This window comes from Thunnus thynnus, chromosome 6 (assembly GCF_963924715.1).
Source record: "Thunnus thynnus chromosome 6, fThuThy2.1, whole genome shotgun sequence".
NCBI classification, from domain to species: domain Eukaryota; kingdom Metazoa; phylum Chordata; class Actinopteri; order Scombriformes; family Scombridae; genus Thunnus; species Thunnus thynnus.
The window spans coordinates 7,115,489-7,135,192 of NC_089522.1; the positions used below are offsets into that span (position 1 = coordinate 7,115,489).

Below are 19,704 nucleotides of genomic sequence, written 5' to 3' on the forward strand. Positions count from 1 at the left end.
AACATACAGTATGCGTCACATCTATGCCATACAATTCTGGAAATTATGTTTGAAATGCAGGGTTTGTATCATATTTGAGGAGCAGAAATTTTGGTATTGACAAGAGCAGATATTCTTTAAGAATGGAGAGAGTACTGGTGGTGGCTCCTTCAGATAGGTGGGTTTCCATCCACCTTTTTAATGCGCTTTTTCAATTTATGCATAAAAAAATGTTAATGGAAATACTGGAAATTCGGAAAAAGTCAAAATATTGCAAAAAACAGTTTCTTACGCTTGGATGAGGTGGAAAAGTTGATGTATCAATAAAAGCAAAATGCAACAAAGTGCAATGGAAGCAGATTTAGCAGATTTTTAGAGTGATGACGTACAGGAAGCATATGACTTAAATGTCCCTGAAACTCCCGCCCTGCTGGAGAGACGAAAAATGGAGGCAGACATTTTTCACTGTAAACTCTCTTATTCGTCTCTGGGCAGCATTTAAAACATGTTTGTATAACTGACACAGGGCTATTATCAAAACGCTTCCAAACTCAAGAGTTGTGACGTTAATTGTTCAAGATCCTCCATTTCCACTGTCCATCATGCTCTCCATCACCAGGATTTGGATCATGTTTTCCTTTGCTTCAGCTTTGACTGTCACTCTATTAATTACGTCACTGTGTTGCACCGACCTCTTCTTTTTGTTGTTTACTGCACTTGACAGGAACAATCAGTGCCACAAACTATTGATGCGCTCAACTATTAATATTCACAGAACAGTAGTGGTTGGAAAGGGACATTAATTCGTATTTTCTTTTATCACTTTTCTCAAACTTTGGTTAAATTTGCCATACATCTGGGTGGAAATCTGACTAATGTCACTAAGTGAGTCATTTCACAGTGTGTCTGTTAATCAGCACTAAAAGCATTTCGTTAGCCAGGTGTAACCTCTGTGGGAGTTTCTGATGGCTCATGTAACATGTTTTGGAGGAAATAAATTAACAAGTGAAAACAAGTCAAAAGTGTTTCCCAAAATCTTTACTGCATAAATGGACTGAGGACTGAGTCATCTATCAAGCTGCCAGGAATTGCTGGTGTCACAGATGTTTAGGACCTCAAAAAGACAACCTGAAAAATGCTAACAGCTGTACGTCCTCCTGAAGTATTTCACGTTTCATTTTACAAGACAAAAGGCATCAAGGATGAGGACTAGGTTCTCCTTGGAGCTCCTAGTATCTCAGAGAATCGTGCCCAAAACGACTTGTCAAAAAGTGCTTTATACAATGTTATTAATGCTCTACAGTCTACAGTAAGTGAAGTTGCAGTAATGAGGATACAGAGCAGGAATGACCCTGGGGACAGCTATAACTATGATTAATGGAATTACAACTGTAAAAAAAAGACAGCAAAAGAGCAGCTCTTTTAGGCCACAATCACAGTCATGACTTACTGCTTCCACCATTATTTTGACATTTTTATGACTTTGATTTGACTTTGATTTGATGATTAAAGCAGAGAAAACAAAAACAGGACAATATCAAGAGAATACTGTAGAATGATAGTAGAAAAGCCACCACAACCACTACACATATCTGAGCAAAAAATACCATTAACAAATAACTGATAAAAATTAGTATGATTCTAAATAAAACAGCCATGATATAATCAGCATGTTTTTGTAGCTCTCTTTCCAAAAACTCTCATCACTCAGTCATGATGTTCTTATCCTAAAAAAATCCTTTGTTGTTTGAACAAGTGTTGTTGCTAACAGATTACAAGTGTTGTCTGTATCCATGACTGTCCATGACAACATTGTCACATTATTTGCCAAGACGCCCAAAGCTGCCAAGCATGAAACTAGCTATAAGCTAATTTCCGCTTGCTCAAACAAAGCCAATTGCAAACAGATCTTTGGTTCACAAGATAAAGTAACAACTAATTCTTGCCAGTTGGGAGATACACAATTGTAGATCTCTGTGCTGTTTCATCTGCTGTGTAGTGGAGGCTGATTTTTTTCAATGGAAAAATGGGACTGATAAACAAAATAGTTTCTTTTTGTAAACATTTTCCATAATCTCAAATGCATTAACTGTAAGAATCACTGTTTCAGCGTGGTATTTGCTGAGCTATGAGACGGTGCCATGGAAGTCTAGCAGTTTGACATGTACAGAGATAACTATACTTTTTTAATCACATTTGCAGCAGGAGCAAGATTAAATGTCACATATTTGATTTTTGGGCTCATAAGGTTTAATGCTCCTTACAGAAGAAGAGCAACAGCAGTAAAAGAAGTGTTTTGTCTTCATGTCTGTCATAGCAGAGCCGGCCAGATGAGACCTGAACCACCACACCAGATGGCAGGTGACGGTTCTGTAGGACACAGTTCACAAGAGATACACAGTGACCACACTGATATGTGTGTCTGTGTGTGTGCGTGAGAGAGAGAGACAGATTCATAAAGAGAGAGAGAGATTGCGCATGAGTTCTATTAAAAGTGGAATTGAATGTGATGTCAAAAATGATGTCATCGGTAGGCCAGATCTCAGTGCGTGGAGTCTTTCGCTGGCAAACCTAATGTCAACTGACAAAAACTAAATCATCTGAATGAAACATGCAGTAAATGTTAACTAGTGACTATGGCGTTCATGACCTTTAAAGATTAGCAGGTTTGCTAATTAGTTCCTACAGTAGCTATAGGCAAGTGAGGCTCTTTCAGCTTGAAATTCAGGTCGCTAACAAACTTCATTCGACCAGGCTTCACAATATTAGTTTCCTCCGGAGGGTTAGCTTTTCACCCTCTCACAGATAATCAAGGAGTCTGGGTAATTTGCTACTCCAGTGATTCATTTGTTCTTTAGATCTGGAAAATGCTTGCCACCATGTTCCCTGAGGTCTTCTATAGGAAGGGCTGCAGAGGTTGCTGTTGAAAATGATCCACCCCCTCAGCTCTCAGACTATTTTAACATTCTCTGCATTAATCAAACTACATCCAGTGTGGGATTGACAGAGTAGTCTCTTGCCATTTCTCCTTGTTTGTGATATTCATGGGCACAACCAGGATACCAAGGTGAGGCCAAGGTCTGTGGTTGGTGTCACTGGGGTGTAATCTCTGCTTTTTGAATATGATGCTGTCATTTTGAATTCATCAGACCATCACCTTCGAGAATTGTGGCTGAAGACCAGCGTATCCTTGAAAAAGAAAACTCTAAACATGATAATTGTTCAAATGGGGATAACAGTGCATGCATTTGGATAATCTTTCCTCAAACACAATCATGACATTGCAATCATTTGTACATACTGTATACACAGTGATGGAATGTTTTTAAAAAGAGCCCCTTGAATGCATAAAGGAAACAGCAACTCCAATTCTGAAACCACGACTCTTCTCTGAAAAAAAAATTGAGGAGGGAGAATCTTCCTCAAGGCAAGGACTTCAGTTGTTGTCTTATTGAGTCAAGCTAAAAGAATTGTGAGACTTGACCACCTGTTGCGGGCATTCACTGTATCCGAGCTTTGTATCAGACTGATGATGATGATGAGAATGCAAAACTCTCAATTTACTGGTCAGACTTAATTCAAAGCTTTGGCTAGCAACCGAAAGAATGACATTGTGGATTGCTAAAATGAGGTTTCTCAGCAGGGTGGCTCATCTCATTCTTTGTGCCTTTTTGAGCTACTTGGAAGAAGACTTTGGGTCATCTTCTAAATGACTGGGGAAAGCTTGGGATCCCATATGGAAGTTGCTGGGGATAGAGACATTTTGACTGGCACCAACCTTCCAAAACCTTGACTCTTATTCTACTTCTGGTTCTTGTTCTCTGACCATTAACGATTAGTTTACTAGCACAGTTTCCAAGGGTTTCTCAGAGAGGAAGACCAGGAAGAAGGTCTTTGTGTGTGTCAAGAACCCCTAAGCTTGCTCTGCTATTGATGATCTGTCACATTGTCAGTAAAGTTCAAGAGGATCTTGGTTCATTTTACAAGATTAATGAATTATTATTGTCACTGGTAGCTCTACATGACAGCAATATTCATTATCACAATGTATGTATTTTTTTCAATATTGATGTATATTGTGAAATAGTACTTTTTCTGTAAAAAAAAAAATTCAATTGAGAAACTCTGTGGATAAAATAACAAGACAGAGAATGTCTATTTTTGACCAAAAATTGTAAAGCAGTCTTGCTCAGTGATTTGCAACATTGCCCACAATGCTCTCATACACACAGAGATATTAAAGGGATCCTCGGTATAAACATAACGGAAAAATCTCAGTTGACAGATTTATATTGTGGTATAGCCTATATTGTAATGTAATCCAACCTGAGATACTTCCATAATACAGTGAACTGGACATCTCTCTTCAACAAAGTCACATGGGTAAAAAAAAATAGTTCACTTTCTAGCAATGCATCTCTGCCTGTCGGTCTATGTTATTGTGTGCAGCAACAATATAACAGAGCATGTACAGATACCCCCTCCACCAGCAGCAGCTCAGTAACTAACATAATACTGCCTGCAACCTGCCATTGTTTTCCACCTCTCACAAAGGAGAAAATATCTTACTTTGTGTGGCTGACAATTCAATTTTTCTTCAAAATTTTGTGTTACATGTGTATCGGTCTTTGTCTATATGACATCAGCCACAGAGCAGAAGACATCCCACCAACTGCCCCCAATTACACACTCTGCCCTCGGACAGACAGACCAACCAACGTCTCGCTGCGAAATCCAGACAGGCATGATTTCATGACAGACACCCACACCCAGCAACATAAGCATCCCTGCTGGCAGCTTATTTAGTCCACTGTCCACCTCATCAATCTACATCTGACTGACTGGCAGCGTGTGGGATTGTTAATAGATTGGCCTCATTTTTCCAGATTACATGTACAAATGGGTGATTTGTCTGGTTTTTCTTTTGTTTGTTTTTTTTGTTCACTTATCAACTGCCAGCGGTGATGATATGCTAAAGTTAAAAAGTTTTAGCTCATGCTCAACACGGCCCTGCTTCCTATAGATGAATTCATACATTATATGTGCATGTGTATTTGTTCTCTAGACACAAACATCACTTCCATTTTAAAAATACCTCTGGTATGTGGTCGTACTGTATGGGTGTCCATATGATATATCCTGCTGAGCTCCCCATTTATTTTGTCAAAAGGGTATATTTTGGATCATTGTTATACTTTTACCGCCTCGGCTAATAGCCCCCCTCGGTTACCATAGCAACACACAGGTAAGTGGAAAGGAGTGCTTAGTTTGCCACGCAGCATGAAGCCCGTTACTAAGACTGTTGACCCTTTAAAAACGTACACCCACCAACATGAGGAGGCTACCAAAGCCATATATGTTGTGGACTCTTTGTGTGTGTGTGTGTGTGTGTGTGCGTATGTGTTTGATGACAGCAAATGCAGAAAAACAATCAATAATCCATGTACCCTTAGAAGTTTTTTTTATATACGGAGTCTTTGTTTTCTTTGTCCAAGCTTTGTATGTGCATGTCTGTGTGTGTGTGTGTGTGTGTGTGTGTGTGTGTATGTGTGTGTGTATAGTCTCTCACAGCTTGCTCCAGAAGTGGAGTCTTCTAAATGACAGCACATATAGAGAGGACTCTGCAGTTTGGAAAGTAAAAATCTGTTTCTTTCTGTCTCTCCCGTCCCTGCATCTATATTCCTCTTCTTATTGCACCAACTCCTTTATCCCAACTTCACCATCCTCCTCTTTTCCATTCGATGAATTGCATTCCCTCCTCCCTCTCTCCCTGGTCTACTGAGTTGTCTGTCACCCTTCACATGTCTCCCTTTACCTCCCTTTCTCCCTTCATCTTCCCTTGTTTCTCCCCCTGGGCTTTGTTGTGTCTGATCTATCAGAGGCTCCAGACAGCTGTCTATTCCCTGCAGGCAGCCATCAGAGACACTGACCATATGGGAGGAATAGTGATTGTGCTCCGTTGGTCTCTCATTGTTTTGTTTTCCTTTTCATTTTTAGCTTTTTTACCAAAACACTTATTGTATAACTGTTCCCTTTGGTTCCTTTTATTTTGCTGTTTTTCTAAATCTTTGCAGCAGTCAGGAGCCAAACTGCTCGGTTTGTGGTGAAGAAGGGACGGTAGTGAGGAGAAGTAGGTATTTTTGTGACAAAGCCACAGACACGAGGTGTATTGAAGGATCATTAGGGAATTATATGACAGTTATGTAGCTCAGCTGTATTTTTTCACTTGTTAAACTGTTTTTTTTTTGTATTCAACACTTGAAAGGGAATCAAGGCCACCAGGTATTTTTGTCTCAGGTATTTTAGGACGTTTGCATGGGATAGAATAATTAAGATAAAAAGGAAAAATTTTTTTGGGTGATTATGGGAAATAAAATGTCAGTTTCAATTTGCCATTGTATTTGAGCACACTACAAAACTTGAAGGGAATATGCCTTGGCACATTGAGATTTTTTTCTTTCTTATAGTTTTAGTGCAGGTATAAACTTAAAGCTGCACTAAAGGTATCACTTGTAGCAATGAACTCACATTATAACCTCACTCTGCAGTTCACTTCAGCTCTACAGAGTATATTAGTGTCTTTAAGCTCATTGTTTTGGCCTGCAACTTTACTGTTTTGGTTCAATCTCACCACTCTCAGTGTTGTTTGAATCCACAACAGGCAGCTGTTTTCAGTGGAAAAGCTCTGATAGACCCAATGGTACGCGATCTGCCCGGCACCAAACAGCACCTAGTTAGCGATCAGCCTTTAGCTGCTAAAGAGCCATATTTTTCCCCCAGGAGTTTGTGAAGAACAAAAAAGAGTGACAGTGAGAGTGAATATTGAAATTACATTCATCAGGTGGGCAGAAACACAACTCCAAATGGATGCTAATGTTGCTCTGTGTCTACTGGGTGTGTAAATAGACACGTTAGATATGAAGTAATATGTGTTTACATCCTGTTCTGCTGCCCCTAAGTAGTCAACATATTAATGTTGATTAATACTGTTTTAATGTTGTATTGCATGCTTGAGTCCATACCATTTTCACAGTTATTTCTTTTTCTTTCTGTAAATGCTATCACCAACCATGTTGAATGGGATACCATCTAGGGCTGTGACGATAACTGCATTACTGTAATACCACGGTCATGTGATGCCTATCATAGGGTTAAGCTCATTACCGTCATCACGGCATTTTTAAAAAAAAACGTCAACCATAACCATGTCACATACGGTAGTCTAATGTGCTTGTACATATACTGTGTGATATACGGTAATACAGTGGAGACATAGGAGGCTACGTAATATGTTGGAGAATATGAGTTGCCTCGGCTTGCTCCAGGCACCAGACTGAAAGATCTCACTATTGCCCCACAAGAACGACCGCCCAGGGGGACGCCAGTAATCAATAAAGTATTTCTTCACAAACACCAACAATATGTCTCAAATATGGAAACAACAGACTTCTTTAGAGACATATAAGACTGAGACTGTTGAAAAAAATAGTAATTTTGCAATACCTGGTACAAATCTCACAACATTGACCTGCACATTCATTTGTTTAAATTAAAATTCAGGCTACACAAACCTTTGAGTTTAAATTCCAACATGCAGCAAGTATTTTCCTACAACCACGACTTCATTTGATGGATAGATTGGGCTGATATCAGGACAGTGTTGGAGAATCCCCTTGTCAGGGTCTTTAAGCTCCATTGTCCCCCATTAATCACAGAATAAGTCATTATGAGAACCATTCAGATAGGGGTCTTATTGTATGTAACCTTTCACTTATGTCACTTTTCTCATTTCTCTCCTCAAGGTGAATTCCATTAATGGATACAGTGAAAAGATGATTAATCACATGGTACTTATGGCAGGTATGTGATGACTGTGAATAATTGTACCTGCCTTTAAAAGTCCATTTAATTAAAAAAAGGGACAAAAAATCTATAAATCTCTTCTATGTTCCCAACATTTGTGTGTGTGTGTTGCAGGGGCGTCGCAGCCGTGGGTATTACGGGTGTTGTGACACCCGCACTTTCACAGAAACATAATTCCACCCCCCCTCCACTTTTTCCTGAGGTAGTTATTGATGAAACGAAACTGAGTTTCCCATACATGAAAAACCTATTGGTCAAGTTAGATCAACTGAACAGCCATCCAGCCAATCACAGCCAGTTAACCAACCCACCAGGCCAGGGAAGACCACCGCTGGCTTTGATAACAGATTAGAGAATAACAGATCAGAGGTATGAAACAGCTATTTAACTAGTTAGTAATGAGGAATTTTATTTTGTAACTTTGTCTTGTTATGTGATGTGTCAGCTTAGCTAACATCATTGAACATAAATGAAATAGGCTATCCTAAATGTAAGCCAGGTGGCAAATTTGGTTTTAAAAGTCACTTCTATTTTCGTTTTCAAATAGTCATTGACAAAGGTGAGCATTCATATTTAAGATGTGTAACGTCTGTCTGTCTTATGGCAATGTGTTTCCTTATGGTAAAGTCTTATCGACCAAATTAATGTTTATCAGTATGCTAATTGCTAATCGTGAGTTAAACTACCGTATTTTCTCTAATAGCGGCCGGGGCGTTTATTTACCTCAACTGCAGAGGGTATCAGGTCTTTATTGGAAGCAGGCTTATATTAGAGAGAGGCCCAAATATCAATCAGCTGTCTCTCTAGCTCCAAGCTAACTTTCTTCCGCCCACCTCCAGCTAGCCGTGCTCTCCTCTTGTCAGCTAACAGCAGCTCATGTTTCTGTTTTTTCCAGTATCTGATTCTTTTCGGGTCAGTGTCAAAATGTCTTGCAGTTTTCGCTCCTTAATTTTCCTCTGCATATTGCAAAACTCTCTCTTTGAATTTGATGTCAAACTTCCATCTGGTTGGTGCCATGTTTGCTCTCTACAGTGTAGTGGCATTGGTGTTATGTTATATCTAGTCACTGACACTTGCACAGGTCCTATATGGTACTAGCTACCGCCATCTTGTGGCACTTGTACATTACTACAAACCACAGTCACATTATAACAGGCATCAAGAGGAGGGGGGCGGACATTTATTTTCATTTGATAACGTTAAAGTTAGGCTTTGCTGTCGGTTTCCCAATTCATTTTAAAAAAAGACGAGAGAAAAAGAGGGACAAGGGCTAGAGAGTGAATGAAGAGATGGAGCTGGTAAGACAGCAGTGAATCAGATCAATAAAAAAAATATCTTATTGTTTCACAGCGGTTACTTTCTAGAGCACAAATAAACACACCCACACCTCCTCACACCACCATACAACCCTGCAGCGGTGCGCAGCAACACCTGATTTGGTCTGAATACAGCCTCAATCCATCCTCGTTTTTTCCCTCCCCAGCCTGTATTTGGGGCCAGCCTTTATTTGTTTGTATCGACCACACCCCCGGCCATTATTGGAGACCCGGCTTTTAATTGAACTATCAGAGAAAATACAGTTATCGCTAATTAGCCGCCATGCTAGGCGGACTTTGGCAAGAATATGTACAAGTTACCTGTGTCCAGAATGTAAACCCACATAGATCATGCTGTTTTAAGCTAAATGTCAAAAGAATATGTTGCTATAGACGTCATAGTTTTACTCCTTATGTTAGGGAGTAATGTGTGTTTTGCATTTAATATAAGTTAGAATGACCCATAGTTTGTATTGTGTATTAAAGCTAGACCACAGTAATATTACTATTTACCATTGAGCTTAAAGAGGGTTCAGATGGTTGTAGCTGTGGCCTGTGAATGCTAGTTGCTCTGCACTCACTAGCCTCAGATCAACTGCTTATGTGATTTTCTCCTGTTAGCTTTGAGGAAGACTTTGGATGAAGAGGGACTGCTTCTTCCCTGTGGCTGTTGGAGAGGAACTGATGCCTGCTGATACAAAACCTCCTGGACAACTTTTAATTTCCCAATTAAAGACAATTAAAGGTCCCCTTTTGATACCTACTAAAAGAGACACTTTTTAAAAAAAACTGAAGACAGTTGTAGTTGTAGTTGTACTAGTCCATGGACTCAGAAATGACTCTTTACTGATTTGACTCTTTACTGATACTGATATGTTACCAGGGTTCAATTTGTTTTGCATCTATAACTATCCATTTCATTTTAATGGAAGTGTAAGTTGCCTTTAATTTCATGTCTATAAGGTATGTAAGGAAGCAGGATAAAGATACTCTGTGATTAACTGAAGTATAATAAGGATAGCATTGCTCCAGTCCAGCAGTCCATAGAAATAACTCAATGTAAGTAGTAAACTGCTACCAAACCCTTAATAAATTCTGCTGAGTTGTTACACTCATATCGTCTCAGTAATTATTTTATGGTAAGCTGAAGCAGTGGTTACAACTACAGTAGTAGAAAAAATTGTTTAAATTGCATGGAATTCATTTTGATTTGGAACAGGGCTCGAAGGTAGGGGGATTGCCGTGCTCATGTCCCACCTCTAGAAACCCCACACTTTTAAAATCGCTGCTCCAGCCCTGGTGTGTTTTGCAGAGTTTGGTTTAAAAGAAAGCATGCTGAAGGCTTATGAAGGATACTTAACTGAGTTGTACAGAGATGATGGCTTGGATGTCACCCTAAATTATTTTTATTTTCTATTTATTTTTGCATAATTTTGATATCAAGTTTAAAGGCTATTTTTAGGTTTGTTGTGTACATGTCTACAGGTACTGGCACCACATTCATGTTTCAATAATGCCAAAATGTATAATACTTTATTGCTCTCCCTCCATTTCCTTTTTGTTTCTCTCTTCCTCCCTCGCCCACCTGGCACAGTGGCATTTGGTGCTGACAGCAAACCATAGCTGACTGACTGTTTGGTCTGTCTGAGCATGATAAGCTTTCTAAAACATGTCAATAGTGCCACTGGCAGGGGGCAGCTGCAGGGGCCATAAAGTAGCCCCCTAACTGACTTGACTCATCATCAGACCGCTCATCATCATCTCTGAAGTCAGTGGCAGTGATTCATATACTTTACTACCGGTCCAGAAAAAAACAAGCGGGTAGCTCTGGGTCTGAAAAGTGGAGCCAATGCGGAAGTGACTTAAATCTGCATTCTCTCTAATGACCAGCAGGGGGTGACTCCACTGGCTTCAAAAAGAAGTCCAATTATATGGAAGTCTGAGAAAAAGACCCTATTTCGCACTTGATTTATTACCACAATAAACACTTTCCAAATGAGTTTATGGTCTCAATCGCTAGTTTCAAGTCTTCTTCAATACAGCATGATTTTGTAAATTATGGCCCCATTTAGAGTAAAATAGATGATAAAGCAGGGTATGCTTTAGGGCGTGGCTATGTTGTGATTGACAAGTTGCAACCATTGGTTAGGTAACGTAACCATGGCGTAACCCCAGACTTGCAAAGTACTGGTGTAGCCTTAGCCGTTGCTATTTCAATGTGGTTTCACTTCATGAATGTTAAAATTGTAACATTTTGGTTGCCTAAAAAAGTTTTGTCCAGCATTTGGTTGTATTAAAAGACCCTCTAAGGAGTCAGATGTTCAGTTTTTCCAGTAAGTACATTTTGTTTTAATGGTTTCGCTAGTGAAAATTAGTTTTAGCATTAGCATTATCACGGTTGTCCATAGACTGTAAATCCCCTGTGCTAACCAAGCTAGCAGCTAGTGCTAGAGTCAGCTCCACCCTCTCGTCCAAATCTGGTCACTTCTGGCTAAAAAAAATCCAAGATGGCGACAGTCAAAATGCAAACTCGAGGCTTCAAAACAGGAGTCCACAAACCAATGGATGACGTCACAGTGGCTACATCCATTATTTTTTTTAGAGTCTATGGAAAAAACTCTACATACCAAGTCAGACTATTGACAGATTGGAGTTAATTATACAAGCATTTTCATAGGCAGAGCTGCTGCTGTTGGTTGAGCTAACCCTTTGGGGAGTGCAAATGAGCTTGCAACCTTGGACAGCAAGAAGAAACTCTGGTAAATGTATGAATAGAATATAAAATGCTCATTATTTGAGTTCACTCTCAAACTTGGAAACAATAGTTTGACAAAAAAGAATCATACATTCAAGGTCCACTTAGCTTTCACCTGTTTCTCACAGTCTTCCTTAGCTGATGTTGTCTAGTGTGTTGTCATCATGGATGTATAAAGAGAACTGGATACAGTGTTGGAGGCAGGGCCCCGTTCATTCCTATGAAAGTTGCTCTGTGGCGCATGAAGCCAAAAAAGTTTGACTTCTGGTTGAGCCCTCCGGCTAACTTGAAAGGGGATAAAACAATTCAATCATGAGGCTCTTCTAGACCTTCAAAATGTGATCAGACCGAATGGATCAAATTCTCATACTGAGACGAGTCATTTCACTCGGGTTATGATGCTCAAAAAAAAAATTATCCACTGTTTTACAGACATCTCTTTCACAATGTAAGTCTATGGGAAAAAAGTCTTTTGGGCCCAATAGCATCATGTGACATTGTAATTACACGGTTTGGCAGCTATATGAAAGTGGTTTCACAGCCTGGCGCTGTTCCTGGGGGCTTGGTTGTCATCACCTTCATAGTCATTAGAAGTATGGGACTTTGGTCATGTGATAACAGAAACAACGAACAACTAAGCAAACTCCTTCTGGTGAGGAAGGGATGTGGCTGGAAGCACTGGAAAAAGCTAGCAAGTGGACCTTGAGTTAAGGGAATCTTTTTTTTTTTTTTTAATACAAATTATATGTTCTGATTTAATTGTGACTTTGATATTGAGGATTAAGAGCCTCTAACCGTTTAAGTATAAGGTAGTGCAGCTAGTGAGCTAGTGGGTCAGCTAAGCTAACATTCTAACACTAATAGCATTCATAATTTTCGTTCAGTTTGAAGGGCACACAGTATCCAATTCCTAACTCACAGTTGGAAAAGGTCTGTCTCAATTGTGAGTTATTTTGAGTTCAGACTAGCTTGCTTGTTTGGTCACCTTGATAGTTCCAGTTTTAGCTCTCCTCAGAAATGTCACAGGTAGTGGTGACCACCTGGTGGCGCTCATCTCACCACCACCTTGGACACTTCAGAGGAGGGCAGAGCTACAGCTCAAACTGTCAAGATAAACAGGCAAGTGTAACATCCTGTTAATCATTGCCTGTTGTGTTTCCTATTTTATTTTGTAGTACTCACATATCTTGTTGTTTCAGTTCCAGCCCTTGCGTGTCTTCCACTCCCTTGATTATCTGCACCTGCTTCCAATTACTCACCTGCCCCTTGTTTTGCTATCAGCCAACCCCATACATGTACTCGCCTGTTTTCCTGGCTTCCCTGCCTGATTGTCCTTTGTTCATCCTTGTGTGTTTATTGCTTTCCAGCATTTATTCCTACCTTAAGTCTCCAAGGTTTTTGACCTTGCTTTATTCTCTGGTTTTTGGATTTTGCCTACTCCCTGGCTGGATTTGCTAGTTGATTTGGCCGGATTTACCTGTGAATGACTGCCTGGCTTTCCAGTAGAGACTTTGCCTATTTTTGAAATCTACCTGGTGTTCTGAGTCTTTCTCTGTGTCTGAGTCTCTGATCTGCCCAGAATCGTTAGAGCATGTTCTGTACACTGGCCTGTCAGTAAGAAACAGCTCACAAAGCCTCGTAACATCACCTACTTCCACCTGTCCCTCTTGCTCTCTGTTCTGTTGGCCTTTGACTCCATTAACCCTTTGAATCCTAGGTTGTTTTTCTCATTTGTAATTTCTTTTTATATATAGGCTTATGGCATAGTCACTGTAAATGTCACCCAGCCATGCTGTATATTGTTTTTTCATGTTATGCTATTTGGAAATGTCGTTTTGCATGTGAGTAGTACTATACATGCTTTAGGAGACTTTTGGTGGAAAAAAGTTAAAATACAAATGTGAATTTTGTTATTTTTGTCATTTTGTATGGATATTTTCAATACAGAACAAATATCTATATATGAAAGGTTAGGGGTGGTTGTCAGCATTCTGGGTATATAAAAAACATGTTGATGGGACATTCTGAGCCATAGTAATGTAAAAAAAAAAAAAAAAAAAAAAAAAGTGTTGAAAGTACCACACAATCAAAATACAGAAACTCCATTTTATCATGAACCAAGATACCAAGCTATAAGAATTGATTTCAAAGTGGGTTTACTGATGCTTAAAGGGTATGAATCCTGATGTGAATTTGTGTCCTTCAGTTACAAAGGGTTAATGACAATGTTACTCAGCCAATTAGTTTACTTTTGCTTCAGTGTTTAGAGGATTTAACCCCCACTCCCTTACAAATCAGTTCATGCACTACTCAATGTTTCTCATGAGGAAATCAACACTAGTTTGTCATAAAATCATGATCATCTAAATATTCACTTTACAAACAAGTTCCTCATCCCAAAAGAAGGGATGATCAGATTCCATTTCCACCAGCGGCGCCACAAACAAAGACAACCAAACTGACTGTTTTGATGCTGTACAGTTCTTTTTGCTTATGCAGCCACCAGTGCTCCTGTGCTACAATTATGCTTGTTCAGCTGATACTATACAGTCTCTGATTCATATGATTGTTGACAGTAAGTGCTACTGTGAGGACTTAAGGTGTTGTTTCCCTAAACCCTGTATGATGAGCTTCACAGTGTATAGGCGGACAAAGGGGGATTCCTTGTCCTTGCAATAAAAGGGGTTGAAATATGGCTCGTGACATTTTTGACATCACATCTCTCTCTGTTTCCCAGCATTCCTTTCACTCCTCAGAATACAGTGTGTTATCTAACGCTGCAGAGATGCAATAAAATAGGTGTTTGTGCTTGCAATGAGTATACATTTATTATCTGAAAAAAAAAAACCTATTGATTTCTCCCATCCAGATATCACTCTCCAGAAGATATGAGCAGATTCTGTATTTATCAGTCAATAAGTTATGCTGACTTCCCTCACATCAGACTGTTGTTGCAGGCTTCGGTGGCTTTTGTCAAACATAACAAAAACTCAATACTACTTCAGCGGCAACTGCTCAGTGTGCAATGATGCAGCAGGCTGATCTGGCCTCTCACACTCTAATCTAACAATATAATGGACGAGGCTATTTAAACTGTGTGAGTCCATACACGTTGCATTAGTGAGATGGCTCATATACTGTTGTTTTCAACAGTAGCCATCAATATGGACAGACAGGGACTCATTTCACTCTCATTTTGCACAGTTGAAGAAATATTTCTGTGCGTTATTTCTATTATGAATATGATTGAACAAAAAAGGCAGTCATTTCTCATCTATACAGTGTTGGTATAAATGAGAAACTGTTGCATGGGGGAACTTACGAGAGAGTCCTCTCCAGCCGTCCTCCTGTGGAGCCAATGATTTCTCCGAGGGTACAGAAGGTCTGGCCCAGAAAGTCCTGAGGGGGAGAGAAAGGTAGAAGAGAGAGAATTAATTGCATGACAGGTCCAGGAGATAATCCAGGTTTGAAAACAGGCTCTATCTAACAGGAAAGTTACATAAATACAACCTCAAGGTAACTTAATAATGACCTGCCTGACTCAGGCATTCTTAATTTAACACATTTCCAAGACACCATAGTGTGCTCAGTGTTGACAGATTTCCATTTATTTTTAAGAGCTCTCAAACTTTTTTTAACAAGAGTTTATAGGTTCCACCATTAGCTCTCTATAGGGTTCGCACTAAAGATAATAGGTTCAATAGCAATTATAAAACACTATAAAATCAATAGAGATAGTAATAGAGATAGTAAAGTTATTAAACTTTCATTAAAGTTTAATCTTATTTTATTGAAGTGTCATTTTAAATTAAGCGTTAGATTTAGAGGTTAATTCCATCTTTTATATAAGCATGCATTAACTCAACTAGGTCAAGCCCAGGAAGTCCTAGCGGGTTGCTTTATTCAGGTGCTTGTTGACCTGATTATTCTTAAAAGGGCTACACTGTCATAGGGCACCTATCTTTATAGTAGAAAAGAAACATTTTCATTGAACAACAGAATTTCAAGTTTACAACCTGCCCACACACTACAGAGAAAACATATGTCAACATGAAAAAACAGAGTGATGACATGACACAGTAAAACTCCTGCGCAGCAACAAGGGCAGAGCACTATGTGTTGATGAGTGTGGCGTGTGGGCGCAAGCAGGTGTAGGTGTGAGTCCTGCAAACTGAATGTGTGTGTAGTTCCTGTAAATGTCCTGACATGCACAATCTGGTATAGTACACTGTCTCAAACAACAGCAGCTGCTTTCACTTTGAAGTCGAGTTCTGAAAGTTGCTTTACCTGAGCAACTGATAAAATGCAGACAGACAAAATGAGGAATAACATTATGGGTGAAGCTTTCCAGGTGGGAGCGGTTGGTGTTTGTTCTTGATGAAATGAGATGAAACAATGGGAGAAAAATACAATGACCTGAAATATATTAGAGAAATAAAGAATGAAATAAATGAAGGTGAACTCATGAGCACAACAATCTACACATAAACTACTCACCTTCTGCTCTCCGGTATGATTAGATTTTTTTAAGAAGAAAAAATTTTTTTGTCAGAAGAAGGATTTACAGTATATTGAATAGTCAGTGAGATTTTATATATGCTTAATCAAGAATCGGCTGCAGCTGCACTCATTCAATGTAAATTAGCTTTAACAATATGAATAATGCTTAACACGATATGAAACACGTCAAGGCTTGATGGACGTTGTCAGCTCTTACATGTTTGGAAATGTTACAGCTTCTGGAGTCCACATTGTACCTGTGAGAAAGAAATAGATGATAAGATTAGAAGAACTTGTGACAGCAAGTTCAAAGAGTTTTAAAACAACCACATATACAGATCCACCATCATAACAAAAGAGCTGTTACTTCCAAAAGCACAGATTTCCCTGCTTCATTTTTTAACTATTAATTATCAGTGTTGAGCAGTATTACTGAGTAACATGTTGCAATAATGTAATTACTTTTTTTTTAAAATATCTTTTTATTAGATAGGACAGTAGAGATGACAGGAAACAAGGAGCGAGAAATGGGGTATGACATGCAACAAACTGCCGGAACCGAACTGGGGATGTTGTAGTTAAGTAGCATGCATGCATACATTACTGGGGCGTGCTGGTAATGTAATTACTTTTGTCAGTAGTGAGTCAGGGATTACATTTTGAAATTCAGTAATTACATTGCAATTGCTAATCTGAAGAACTCTAGAGGGACTCTTCCAGTTTATTGCTACTTACTGTACTACTTACTGATCAATGGAGACTGACATAACAGCTATGCTTGAAAATATGCTGGAAAATCTTGGTGTTTTCTTTATTCTTTCACATCGTTTTAGTTTTGACAAGGCAGTACCTCATTACTGTGACTTGAATGTGATCAGTGTAATAATATGAAACCAAAGATGATGACAGAAACACACTAATTAAAGATTTGTAGCATAAGCTAACCTTCCTCTAAGATATGCCATTACACCCTTCACGAATATTAATGCAAACGTAACTTCTAGTCAGATTTTGAAGGATCCCTTCACTATAAGTTGCTTTGGAATTTCTGTATTACATTTTTATTACTGTAGATTTTTTTTCTCCAGTTTTTTAATATGCAAGTCTGTCACCCAGTTTCCTCCAACTCTATTCAGAGTGTAAAGAAATGTCAGATAATGTGGAGGATGCAGCTCAATGCCGCTGTAGTAAAAAACATTTTCAATAATCACTTCCCACTGAAATGTGTTCATTATTCATTCATTTTTTAAATTAAACTCATGAAACAACATTGTGAATCCCACATCCAGTGTGCTCTATAAGATAACACAGCCAATAGTGGTTAGCTGGCAGTCATGCTAGCAGATTAACTAACTAGTGATTGCTTACCCCATCGTTCACATATTATCCTCACCTTGAAGGTTGTAGCAAGGAGGAATCATCTTTCCTGCAACTCTTAACTTCTCTCCTGTACTTATTTGGCTAGCTAGCCTCTTGCTAACTACATTCAGGGATCACATGTCTTTTGTTCAGAGTTGGAGGGTGCACCACACAGATTCTGAGTTTAAGACTTCTGCAAGCAGTCACCAGAGCTAAGCTAGCTGTTGACGGTCAGTAAGTACTTCCAAAACTTCCTAGCTTTTTGAGGTCACCATCACTGACAAGAAAGAAAATATCTATTTCCAAGGATGCTTAACAATTCCTTTAACATACTTTTTTTCAGTGAGTAGAGTGAGTGATAGATAACATTTTTCAGGTAACCTCTCCAACACTGTGAATCATTAGCATATGTTTTTTTCCATTTTATTTATGAGAAAGTGACTAAAAAATCCAAGAAAACAAGAATATATATAATGTTGTTATGTTGAAATTCTGATGCCTATTGTTTCTCACCTCTGTATCAGAGGTTCAGGTTTGTTTTACAAAAAAGTGTATTATTTGGATACTGGACATAGAAAATGGCCTCGCAAAACAATAAAGACGCTCTGAGGTCAAGCAAACAGTGTTCCTGTTACATTTTCAAGTTCACACAAATCCTCCCCAACAGTGTATACAAGCAACTGCCCCACAGGCCTCACTGAACAATAAAAGCACATTTCTGTGCCTTGATTTAAGTTTCAGAGGCATATAAGTGATCTTTCCAATCTATTGATTAAGGATAACTGTTAGGTCAACTGAACAGAACAGCCAAGTGCGTATACAGACATTGATTTAATCAGTGGGTCTAGCAAGTGGCCTTGGTAAGTGGGCTTTTAAAAAAAAAAAAAACTCCTTCCATGATTGGACATCCCAGAATCTAATTTTAGCAATGATTGGCCTGTTCATTTTTCCTAATGAACCAGATTAGCTTTTCACCCAACTGAGGACCTGCAGAGCGAGATATTATTCAAATGTAATCAAAGGCATTGCTACCTTAGGTTGGTTACTCAGAATCTAAGTATTCACATAGCAGAATGTATCCAAATTTAGAATTAAACAAGTTCAGATTTATTCAGAAAAAAGTGAAGTAAAATACTGTCAGAATACTTACACATCAAACCTTAGATTTTGTTTTTCTTCAAAGAAGAAATCCAGGACAAACTTCCTGACAAAATCTGGGTTCCGAGTGTTATCGATTACCTCTGTCCTGCCAAACTACAAAAATAGAAAGACAGAAATAATTGGTTGTAAAAGCAGCACTGATTCAATGGTCAAATAAATGTGATTAAGCTTATATCAAGACAAACACACCAGAGGAAAAAGTGAATAAAATTTGTGAGATTCAGCAGCAACCCATATTACCATTGTAACATTTAACACAGGATTAGAATTCATAAATATAAATCTCCTTTGGCTAAAATATGACCACACTTTTTAACACCGAGCTTCATTGTGCTATTTGCTAAATCTTGAGTCCCTGGAGAAATCAGAATGCTACATTAGAGCTGCATCAGAGCCAGCACTCTACCCTACATAAGCACAGAGGCCTGGTCCCAGCCTCCCTCCTGGGCCAGGCCGTCTCTCCATCTCCTTACCAATCACACCAGTAATCCCCCTGGTGGACTGCCAGCCTCGCCTCTGCGGCCTGGCCCGACAGCACCGTGTAATGAGCTATTGATCTTGGTACTGCCTCACTGCAGCCTCAATACCTCGACTCATGTCTTTAGTGCCCAACGCACATAATCCGCGCTATCAACTGCGTCCCCAGCCTATCCATTACCAAGGCCTCGCAGGGGAGTGTATTGGACCTCAGAACCTACCCGCCTTATCGACCTGAAAGGAAAATCCCATGATATTTCCTAGTAGTAGTGTTGCTATTTTCAGGGCTGGAGT

General features: G+C 39.2%; 1 protein-coding gene across 1 annotated transcript in view; it reads right to left on the reverse strand.

The window, feature by feature from the left end:
• LOC137184089 (copine-9-like) overlaps positions 1-16,315 on the reverse strand; it is a 56,178-nt gene extending 39,863 nt beyond the window's left edge. Inside the window, exons 1-2 of the mRNA XM_067591441.1 lie at positions 16,201-16,315; positions 15,236-15,312 (exon numbers count right to left, since the gene is read on the reverse strand). Coding sequence (XP_067447542.1) covers positions 15,236-15,312; positions 16,201-16,245 — 122 coding nt within the window. The 5' untranslated portion in view covers positions 16,246-16,315. The remainder of the gene's footprint in view (positions 1-15,235; positions 15,313-16,200) is intronic.
• Between the last annotated feature and the right edge of the window lie 3,389 nt (positions 16,316-19,704).